At 45.3% G+C, this 11,976-nt stretch overlaps 1 protein-coding gene across 2 annotated transcripts in view; it reads right to left on the minus strand.

Annotated features, from left to right (window-relative positions):
* Nucleotides 1-11,337, minus strand: part of brf1a (BRF1 RNA polymerase III transcription initiation factor subunit a) — a 98,712-nt gene extending 87,375 nt beyond the window's left edge. Inside the window, exons 1-5 of one of the 2 annotated variants that reach the window (XM_041061419.1) lie at nucleotides 11,096-11,337; nucleotides 9,487-9,695; nucleotides 7,999-8,079; nucleotides 3,067-3,240; nucleotides 336-367 (exon numbers count right to left, since the gene is read on the minus strand). In XM_041061419.1, coding sequence (XP_040917353.1) covers nucleotides 336-367; nucleotides 3,067-3,240; nucleotides 7,999-8,079; nucleotides 9,487-9,670 — 471 coding nt within the window. In that variant the 5' untranslated portion in view covers nucleotides 9,671-9,695; nucleotides 11,096-11,337. The remainder of the gene's footprint in view (nucleotides 1-335; nucleotides 368-3,066; nucleotides 3,241-7,998; nucleotides 8,080-9,486; nucleotides 9,696-11,095) is intronic. The other variant, XM_041061420.1, reaches the window with a different exon arrangement.
* Nucleotides 11,338-11,976: the final 639 nt, after the last annotated feature.

Below are 11,976 nucleotides of genomic sequence, written 5' to 3' on the forward strand. Positions count from 1 at the left end.
CTAAATGTTTTTATAACCTGAGTCTCACAGATTTCAACGGAACGAAGGAACGAAAATAAACGGATCAATAAAAAATCAGCTGCTTTAAATTAGATCTGTGACAAAGATCTTCATTGATAAAGTGATTAAGTGTGAGCATTTCCTGCCTCTGTCTGTCGTATATGAACTACACTGAATATTCAGAGGTTTAGACTGTTAAGACAAAGTAAGCCTTTTGAAGACATCACAGGACGTGTTGGACATTTTTCACTACGTTCTGATGCTTTATGGACTAAACTATTCACTGATTCATCAACAAAACCCGGTTTTCATGTGACCGTCGTCTTGAAACTTACCTGCAGGAGATCACTGAGATCCAGCAGCATGTCTGAGGTCGGCAAGGTTAAGGCAGCTCAACCAAAAGAACCAGTTCGTGATCATTTGTCATGATATAGCACAAGATTCAATTATTTCAGAGTAATTCAATAAAATGCTGCGTGTTGTGTGTAATATCTTTGCAGTGATGTGTCATGTGGATCTCCTGTGGCAGAAATGATTTATACAGACTCAACAGCAGAAGTTCAGGTCAGGTCAACCTGTAAAGTACCGCATGGAGAAACGAGCGACGGGCGGGAGGTGAGGTGCTCTGTCGGTGCCACGAGCTCTTTGTTTCATAATCTGCCCGCGGTTAGAAGTGTCCGAAAGTTAACTTCTCTCAATAGCTTCAACATAAAACAGGTTCATCTGAGGCAGCTGTGTCAGTAAATCTAACGTCACCTCTGACCAGGCGAGGGACCTGTGGCCTCGCCTGCCGCAACCTCACAGAAACACAAACACACCCCGGTCTCTGGTCATCCCATGCTCCCGGTGACCGGCCCCCGCTCGGACGCACTGGTCTCCGTGGAGACGGGGTCTCCGTGGCGACAGGTGCACCTGTCTCTAGGCTGCCAGGGCGGATTAGCGGGGCTCCTCTGAAAAGGCCTCACAATGGAATTAGCAGCGGTGCCGATGAAATGGAAAAGATAATCCCAGCACACGCCGTCTGGAGATTACAGACGACTGCCTTAATCAGGAAAACACACAACAGCAGGTCCTTCAACACATCTGGGTCCATGGAGACAAAAACCTACTTATATATTATTTGGTGCTAAAGGACAGACGGGGAGGACGATACAAGACAACTCATCTATTAAAACATCCAGAGAGGCGGACACAGATGTGGACACAAATGTCCATATATGTTTATGCACTTTTGGTCTGGGACTGTTTTTCACAGATTCAAATCTGAGGCACGCAGCATGTTAACAATCTGTGTTGGTCCCTTCCCACTTTCAACATAATAACACTGTCGTTCACTCAGCCGTGAGCGCAATGACAGATTTCAGTGGTTTCCCCACCTCCGGGACGAACAGGGACACCGACTGCGAGCCAGACCTTACCGGCAAACATCAGAGTTGGACCTCACTAATGCTCTTGTGTCTGAATGGGAGCTAATCCCCACAGCCAGGTTCCAAAATCTGGTGGAAAGCCTGAAACCAGAAGAGTGGAGGCTGTTATAGCAGCAGATTAGTGCCTGTGGTTTTGAAATTAAGTGCTCAACAAATACGGCAGGAAATCTGCTGGACAGCTCCACAGCACAAAACAGGTACAGGCGGCAGCTCCTCCAAAGTAAAAGCGTGAAAAGGGCAGGTGGTTGAAGGAGTTAAGGGCTCAGTGCGATCAGGCTTAGTGCATCTGAGACCTGGAAGGGTGTGTGACCAACAACTGGCCAGCTGTGGGTCCTCACACGTTTTTTCACAGGTAGCACCATGAAGACCTGTGAGGACCGAATTTAAGAGATCAACACTGACCGCGTTCAACATGTTTCTGCAGCACATGGCAGATTGTTGAACCAAAATTATATGTGACTGATGGTTTTCTATGTGGCCACAGCATTTCGTTCTGGTTTCACTGGTTTTAACTGGTGCATGGATGCAAACACATACGTTTCTGGGGTCATTTGGAGACGAAGGACAAACAGAAGCAAGAAGCAGACGGTAAAAAAAAAGGAATGGAAAGGGGGGAAGCAAGGTCGGAGAGAAGAGAAGAGGAATAGAAAGAGAGAAGTTCAGAACAGATGAACGACCTGTCTGCAGTCTAAAAACAGACATATGATCCAGATAGTCTGGTCCTCTTCTGTGTGGTTGGCTCATTAAATTAAAGTCCAGATTAGATGAATGTTTCCTTTTCGCTCCGCTCTCCTTCGCCCTTCGTCTTTGTCCTGATTCTCCCCTGCGACAACATTACAGACTCACCCAGCTGTGGAAAAGGAAGTGAGCAGGGCTATTTTTACCACGGCCTCACTCCTCCAAACATGAACGAACAGACAGGCCTGTGCTGAAACACACACACACACAAAAGCCCGGTAAACAATGCAGCAGGAAGGCATTACACCCTCCTCGCCCCTCTTTCATTAGGCAAACCCGTCCCGGCCGCCCTGCGCTGCTGTTACATAACACACAAGCATCCTCGGAGGCAAAGTGAGTCAGGAGTAAACCAACAACAGCACACTGTGTACAAAAACCAAAGAGCCTCCCTGATTATGAAAAAAGGATGAACCTAAAAGTCCCATTATCCCAACGATGACACATCACGCTCAACTTCAATCAGCGGCCGGTTCGCAGATTACGAAACATTAAGAAAGACAGAGATAGTCGCAGCAGAAGTAACCTGCAGACTCTGATGTGCCGTCCTCCATCAGCTGAAGATGCAGGTTTGCAAATGTATCCTGCAGCTTCGCCTCAGCTAACACTGAACGTCTGCTGGGTTATCACAGAGACGACACGATTAAACAGAAAGAGTTTTCCTTATGCATGCAGGCAACGCTGCTCTGTTCAATTATGGAAGGTGCTCTTTGATCAGGTGTCCTCTCCACTTTGTTACAACATTTAATAAGGCACACACACACACACACACACACACACACACACACACACACGTCATCGTCAAAGCCTAAAAGCAGTGAATCAATTTTCTTGCTCATGAAACATTTGAAAACTCTTTTTCCCCCAACTGAAAATGAAGAAAGAAAACGAACAGTAAGGATACGTGGTGTTCCCTCTGTGCGGCAGACCAGGTAGAGGCAGGCAGCGATGACGTGGGAGGCCCTACGGCCGCGGGTCAGGTGTTTGATGAGCGCCATCTTGTAGAAATTGAAGGCCGTGTCCAAACAGTGCTGGTTCATCTGCAGCTGGTGACCCAGAGTGTTGATGTGCTGTTTGGCTAAAGACACACACACACACACACAAGATCATTTTCATAGAAAAAAAAAAATGAAAACACCCAGCATCACATCTGCTTTTCATCATTACACAGGGGAACTGTGAATTACAGAAGAAGTATCGCATTAATCATATTAGGAGAGCGCTCGTTTGAGAAATGAGAATCTGCTTATTAAATTTTCATATTACTTCTTCAGAAGAGAAAATCTTGGCCGGATGATAACGGCAAACGAAAAAAAAAAAAAGGAATTGAGAATTTTCCTTTGGTCTTCAAAATCACTTGGAATTATTCTCTGGAAACTCTGATTCTCCACATTTTACTGCCAGGTTGGTCATAAAGTGACAGAGTGAATAAACCGACATCATCATTCCTCACTGCTCCTTTCAGGTTTTACAGGCTGTGTTTGTGCAGGTGTGTGTGTCAAAGAGGACACGTCCATCCTGTCACAGACGATGCACGGGCCCAGTGTTGGTCTCCTGTATTTGGTCTAACTCACACACACACAGACACAGTGACTCAGAGACATCAGGACCAGCTGCACAACCTCAGTCCAATGATGAAATCTTTATCTTGGATGAAAGTTTTATCTTGTGCATTGTGTCATAATGAAAGACGACCACGTTTTGTGCGTCACCAGGCCCAAACAGAAATATTACTACGTCCGAATATGTCTCAGAAACTACGTCTCATTGCCAACGCAAGTCAAGACAGGAAGTGAGGGCGTGAAGATCTCCTAATCTGACTCCTCGACCGCGGAGAAAGACAAAAATGTGGTGCAGTGTGATCCAGACATTAACCTGTGTTTGGTACACAGACCAGAAAACACTCACGCACACAGACACACACAGACACACACACACACACAGGCATGTAATTACACAAACAAGGTTCTGCAAGCTTGTCAGGACTCACACGCCTGGAGACAAGCACGAGGGTTCCATTATCCATGTGTGCGAACGTACACACGTAACTACATCGTTACACGCAATCACAGAAAAACACGTGTGTTCCATGTTTAGACACACAACATCACACGGCACAGGCCAGTTCAGACGTAACAGCAGGTGGAGACTCAAGACAAAGAGTTTGTGTGTTTGTGTGTGCGCGCGCACAGAGTTCATGACCGTGGATGAGCTCAACATGATGAGTATCCTTACACACACACACACGCACACACACACAACCAGATGTGTTGACCCACTGAACTGAGTGTGATGTCTGGGAATGCGAGCGGCTCTGAGCTCATCGAGTCTCGTCGTGCTGCTCAGTTTTACACACTTTCAGAACGGAAACACACACACACACACTTCTCTTCTGAATCTGTATTTCATCGTTCCAGGAGCATTTGGGTGAAAAGTTAAACTGTGCCAACACCCAAAAAGTTTTGTCCCGTCTTGAGGAAAATTTTGGGAGTTCCACACTATTTTTTCCACAACATTAACTTTCCAGCTCTCACACACACACACACACACACACACACACACACACACACACACACACACACACACACACACACACACACACACACACACACACACACACACACAATGTGTTACCCAGCTGTTACCCAGTGGTGTTAAACCGTATAATCAGTGAGTTAAATTCAGTAGTCCTGGGAGAATAGCTGCTATGGTGTGGTAGTAGAGTAGGTGTTAATCAGGTTTAGGCCAGGTGTTAAACATCAACCTACTGTGCTGATATTGTGTTAGAATTTAAACAAAATAAAATCCACATAAAACCTCAGACCAGGATCAAGAGTCATTTATCTAATGAGATTTGGATCCATCAGAACAATTATTATTAAACGACTGAGGTTGTTTTAGTGTTTATGTGAATGTGAATTGAATTTAGTGCTTCTCAACACCGCACCTAATATTTGAGTGAAGTCGCAGCTTCCTGATATGAAAATATCATTAAACCTCCAAATTCACTTCACTCTGCTCACAACAGAAGGCAGGCAGCGCACCCACGTATAAAATATATACAAAAATACACTGAACTAACCAAACACCTGGGGAAACGAAAACTCAAAGCTTTGCAAATATAGAAATATAATGGCACAAGCTAAAAAGAGAGTTTTGTATCTGTCGCTTTGGTCGGTGCATTTTAAACCCAACGTTAATTCCTACCAAGTTTGTGCCACAGATGATAAGTAGGGCAGAGACTCGGCGCTGCAGCTGTGATTAGGTTCTGAAAAATATAAAAATAAAAACTTCCTTTCCCGCCCTTTACATGACTCCTCAGCTCAAACCTCAAAACAGCCACTGATTCTTTCGTGGGGGCCTCGAAATAAATAAATAACAACATAACATCTACATGAACAAAAACTGGGACAGCCTGAGGCAGAGCGGCATTTACACATCCACAGGATCTGCTCAAACCTGCATACAGGTAAGTTATGGAGGTTTGGCTCCAGCTCAGGGCCTGAGCCCCCTACTCCTCCCTGCTTTACACCTGGATTTAAGGAAATCACCTTTTTTTTGTTTGGCTCCATTTTGTGATTGAGATTGTTCGGTGAAGTGTGTTTTCACACACAAATCGTGCCTGCAGCTGCTTTTAAAGCTGCATTTAAATTCCAGTCACCACGCCTACACTGCAGCACGCCGAGGACCAATACATCAGGGACTGGTGAGGCATTACTGCCCAACGCAAACACACAAATACAGGAGGAGGCGGGGTTTGTGCTCCCAGACACGAATCAGTCCGTGGTGAGACGGAGGCGGCAGAGACGGCTGCTGGGGAAAGTATGTGAGAGAGGGAGGAAGCAGAAGAAGAAGAAGAAGGAGGAGGAGGAGGAAACAGCTGGTCTGCCTCTGTCCAGAGGTGAAAGACTAAACCCAACTGGTTGGAGGAACTGGTTGGTCGCAGCCTCAGAGTCGACAAGAATCCAACTAATTCTCAGATTTACAGCTAACGAACAGCTTAATTGTCTGTAGCAGATTCATAAAATTAGCATAACAAACTCTGTATGTCTGTGTAAAACAACACGGCTGTGGACTGAGACGGGACAGCGAGGGGCTGCTGTTGGACCAGGTATCACTGCCTGATGCTGGACCCTGGAACTCGATCACCTAAACATCTGATCCTGAGCTTTAGAGGTGCTGGCAGGTGGGTTTTGTTACCTGTGAGCAGAGCCAGGTTACAGTCTTACAGCTAAGCTAAGCAGCAGCTGGCTTCATACTGACGATCAGACCTCAGAGTGGTATCGATCTGCTAATCTCATTCTCAGCAAGACGGCCAATAAGCATGTTTCCCCAAAAGCTCAAACTCCTCCTCTGAGCCGTGAGTGACAGTGACACACACACACACACACACACTCTTCATTACTCAGCGTCTGCTGCAGTCTGACAGCTCTGTGACTCTGCGGCTCCGTTGCTGTAACATCATCAGCTGAGCAGACGGTTGTCGTCATGGTAACCAGCTGCTCGCCATCATATCCGAGCTCTGGCTCTCTGCCCGACAGCCTGTCAGCCCTCAGCCGAACTCTACAAGTTGCTGACGTGTTTCAAGGCCACAATTGTGGAGATAGAATCGTCTGTGTCAGATCCAGGGACACCCGTGGGGGGCCTCCAGGGGCCCCAGCAGAGTGACGTACAATTCACTTTAGAGCCTGACAGATACAGTACATCAACAAGCACTGAAGACATCACCTACTGGGAAATGGTGAAGGGCTTTTTTTTCATCTTCCTGATCAATGATTAACCGAGGAAATAATCAGTGGATTAATCAATAATGAAAACAATCGTTAACCTCAGGCCTGCCTGAGATTCACTGCACTTATTTCATCCCAAGTGTGAGATGAGAATAGATGAGCCACAGAGGAGGAGAGGGTCCACGAACACTGTAAAAAACTCACGTCCCAGTTTATGATAGTGTTGTTTCCACGAAGCAGACATTTTACAGACTGAACTACACAGAACATTTAGCACTGATGTACATTGATTATTATATTTTCCTTTAAAGACACGACAGTTGATCTATCAAAGCAAAAGTTTTTATCAGTGAGAAAACTTTTAAATCAGCCCCAAACTTTTTTTTAAACAAATCTATGAAATTGTACATTACTGTTATCAAAAATGGTCACTATCTCCAAAAAAAAAAAAAAAAAAAGAAAAACAGACTGCTATGACTTTAAGATGCAGATAAGAGAGGAGCTCTTTGAACAAACAGGATAAAAAGATTCCAGGTAAATCTCTGAAAATGTTGAAAAGCCTTTAATTACTCGGCTGTTGTGTCAGACGAGGGTTGAAACACCAGCGTGTTGCCACACAGCGGCTTTCAGAGGAGAGCGTCTGCAAATGATATGAAACGAGTGAAGAATAAATCAAACGTATCAACGCACACGGAAAAAAATAAATGAATAAATAAAACTGAGCTGCACTGTCTGGGAGATGTAAAGTTCTCTGAAGTCGTCTTCATCTTCATCACCTCCTCCTCCTCCTCCTCTGTGATAAATGTTTATTTTTTCTTAGGTTTACATGTGTATGAAGTTTTGATCCTGATGCTACACAACTCACAACAAACACTTCTGGATTATCAGAACAAGGAAGAGACAAACTAAACCTGAACCTCTGAACCCAGGAAGCCTCCAACGGTTCGAAGAAACAATCGACGGACACGAACATCTCACACTCTGAGACTGAGATTCAAACTCGTGTCACTTATCACAAGGAAAAGGAACAAACAGCAGCTGAAGTGTGCAGCCGAGGCTCTTACAGGCTTTAATGAAGTGTGTGGCGCCCCCTGCTGGTCACTCACCTCTCTGCAGTGTCTGAGCTCGGGACTCCCTCCCCATTCCCGTCAGGTGTGTGTCTCCAAAAGAAGGATGTTTGGCTCCAGCTGAAGACGCAGAAGAGACATGCTCGTATTATCACGGGGATTTGACAGGAACAGAAAATTAAAACTGCAGATCTTTAACAACACAAACCAGAACTGTTTCCAAAATGCTATTTTCTTGTTTTTCTTTTTTTAGACACATCAGAATAACCTTTATTCTTACTAGAATAAGATTTTTGTGAAAATCAACAGCATCTGAAGCTTGTGGACGTCTCAAAAACTGACTGTTAGCGTTTCTGATGCCGCAGTGAATAAAAGTGATAAAAGAAAGACACACGATCTAATATCCTGTGGAAGGCAGTTTAAAATGTGTGTGTGAAGCTCTGCTCTGATCAGTGCCGCCAGGTAGTGAGGTTTTTATTTTTCCTTTGGTATTAGAGGACAAAGGACAGGACTCAGTTAATAGGTCTCATCATAAGTCCTCAGCACAGATGAGCTAACAGGAGGATAATACAGGCAACGCTCCAGCAGGAGGAAGGAAACTTTACAACACAGTGGTTTAACATCAGTATCTACTGACCATCATACCCTGAGCATGTAAATGCAGTGTGATCCAACAGCGCGCTCTAATGGACAAAGAGAAGAACTACACCACTGAAAATGAACAGAAGTCATCGTGTGTGACTCTGCAGGAGTAAAAGTCCTGGAGAATAAAGGTCAGAGATAATCTGGAGGTAAATGTTACACACAGAGATAAGCAGCTGTGGACCCACACACACACACACACACACACACACACACACATATTAACTCAAAGAAAGCCATTACATAAGAGCCAGGCTGCTGACTCAAAATGATCCACACATGAAGAATACAATCATTTGTTGTAAACTAATTGAGTAATTACAAGTGCATGTTCCAATCATGTCAGTGGATCATGTGATAAACATTTGTGACCATTCAGAGTCTAATGTAGAGAAAGACGTCTTAAGAACAAAGACCAGATCCAGCTTTCTCCACAGAGATCACGCTGTTAGACAAATTCCTCAGTTACAGAACGTCTCTGGTGTTTTGTCTCTTCTCACATCTGGTTTTTGTTTTGTTTGTGCATAAACTAATCGAACCACAACAAACCACACAACATCTTATACCAAGCAGGCCCCAAACAGGCTGCTGACCGGTGGCCTGTTATGCTCCGGATCAATTTACATCAAATATTTTCAGTTCTGAATAAGTGCGTTTGCAAATTTCCTCACAGTGGAGTTTTGAATGCAGTTCATCATTTAACACACAGTCCTTACTTTTATGCAAAAACAGTAGAAAAAACAACCAGAGTTTAACACTTAATGTGGCAGCAACTTTTCCTCTACAGCTTCAAGTAATAGCAGTAGGTCTGTGACGTCTTCATCAACGTTTCATCTGAGCAGGTACAGTTTTCTTCTAACAGGTGAGTCAGTTCGTCACACTCACCTTCTGCAGAGACAAACTGTCCGACAGCCAGCGACCCTCCGCCTCCCGTCTCCACAAACTCCACCTCGGACACGATGATGTTGTCCTCCAGCACGGAGCCGCAGCCCATACAGACTGCATCGCCACGCGCATGGTCCACATCGATGTCCGAGCTGCCGCAGTTCTTACACACCTTGGAGCTCATGGCGTCGGTCTGCGAGCCTCAAAGCCTGATGCAAACACATGGAGGACAGGTGTGAAACGAACCTGAAGGGTTTACAAGTCACTTGAGGATTTTGTTTGTTTGTTTGTTTGTTTGTTTGTTTGCTTTTGGGTTTTCAGAGAGAAATGTGTCGACCAGTATGATCATAGACCTTTGAGCTGGTCATTGATCTGAAAAGGTCTTGTGTCAAGAAAACTAGTACTGCAATGACTAGTCGATTAACTGATTGCTCAAGTGGCAGAAAACTGCAACTGTTTTTGATAATCAATGATTATTAGTTGCAATTTTCTGCCAACCTCCATCTTGTAACCTTGTCATGTCAAAGTTCCTTGTGACAAGATGTAGTTTTAGGACTTTAAATATTTACATTTCTAATGAGCTCATCTGATGTAAAGTTGCGTTTTATCATAGTGCTTCATTTTCTTTCTGTGACACAGGTAATTACACACACACACACAAACTCAGGAAAAGGCAAGCAACACGCAAGCAACAACTTTCATTCACACAGCTGAGGATTATTTTCTTTAATAGCCGACTGACTGTTCAGTGAATAAAATGTTGGAAAACCTGTCATTGTTATTTCCTGGAGGCTAAATTAACATATTCAGATCATTTCTGTTGTCTGACCAACTGTCAGACGACAAATTTAGTTTACCATCACAGGAAGTAGCAAACAGTGACCTGAGAAGCTGGTACCAGAAAAGTTTTGTTTAAAAAAAATGTAAATGATTAATCGATTATTAAATTCCTGTCACTTGACCAATCAATCAATCATTTTAGCTCTTGGGTGCTGCTTGGTTTCACCCGTGGCTCCTCTAACAGCCTTTATCCGGCCGTGATACTGTGAGTAATGTGCACTGAAGAACTATTTAACTTTGGTGTGCATGGCTGCAGGATACAGACAGGTAGGGAGGTTTACCCATTACAAACCCTGATGATGATGATGACCACCACCACCACCATCATCACCATCACAGGAATGAGGTGCAGCCTCCTGCAGTGATTGTGCAGAACTTCGCCGCTTAGCTACGTGGCACCGCTCAGCAACCGGCGGCTAGCTAAGCGTTTTCGTTGCTGCTGTCTAACCGCGGAGCCTCGCCGGAGCCATGGCGGACTATCACAGGCCTGAAGCGCCTCGCTTCTTTTCCAGACATCCGGTTTATCTTCTGTAAACACTTGTGTATACATATTTTCATTGAGCCGTTCGCCGGCTGAACAGCTGGACTCTCACATGGAGCCGCTGACAGCTGACCGGGAAGCTAACCGAGCGTTGCTAACCGGCGAAGCTGACTCCGGCGACCGCTTTCACTCGCAGCCGCGGGCTGCAACGGGAGTCCGTTCAATTAAACACGGTCCCGGGCGGGTTCACACACTCACCGTGACGGCGTGTGTGGACAGTGGACCTACCTTCGGTCCGGTTCGAGTCCGGCGGCGGCGGCAGCAGCAGCAGCAGCCTGCAGCCACGCTGAGACGCGTGTCCGCCTCCTGAGCGCGCACCTGCGACTGTTTCCGACGGTAACTCGGGTGTCCGAAGTGTCTGTCGGTGACCGTGACTCGTCTCTCACCGTGTCCGTGCTCTGTGGAGAGGGAACGGCCGCGTGGCAGCCCCTCGTCGGTTCGATAACTGCCGTAATACCGGTGCAACAGTCTGCACAACACACCCAACATGTGCGTTTGATGCCGGGGAGACACGGACGAGACCATCACGGGCCGGAGGGGTGGAGCCGAGTCGGGATCACGTTCTGATTTAAACGGGGCTTCGCGCAGCGATGAGTTTTTTTTTTAATCGTGAGGCAGAAGCGTTTGAAAAGTTTTAGAAAGATATAAAATCAGCCCACAACGAAAAGTGTCGGCATGTGAGGAGGTAACACAGGCGGAGGACTCCCCCACTCATGTCAGGACACTTCCTGTGTCTCTGCTTTTAAATGGACAGTGAAGCAAAATGGACATGGGAAATAAATCAAATCAAAATCAAATAAAAATCTTTTTCTTTCTTCGTATTTTGCATTTCCCGTGTTTATGTCCCACTTCTTTGTCAGTTTGATGCATAAATTCATTGTTTATTTGTTTAGATGTTTAGAGTCTCACTCTGACACGTTTTGCTCATTTTTGATTTGAAAAGCACCTTCAGCAGGCAGACGTTACATAATGAGCCCATCTTTGTTTTATTTCATGATAAAAGAAATAAACAGTGACTGTGTGCAAAGGTTTGTGAAGCTCAGCAGAAAGGCAAAACAAAACCCCCATGTGACAGCAGAGGAGCTGCAGGAAGGCTCAGCTGACACAGG

The sequence above is a fragment of the Toxotes jaculatrix genome, chromosome 17 (assembly GCF_017976425.1).
Source record: "Toxotes jaculatrix isolate fToxJac2 chromosome 17, fToxJac2.pri, whole genome shotgun sequence".
Lineage (NCBI taxonomy): Eukaryota > Metazoa > Chordata > Actinopteri > Toxotidae > Toxotes > Toxotes jaculatrix.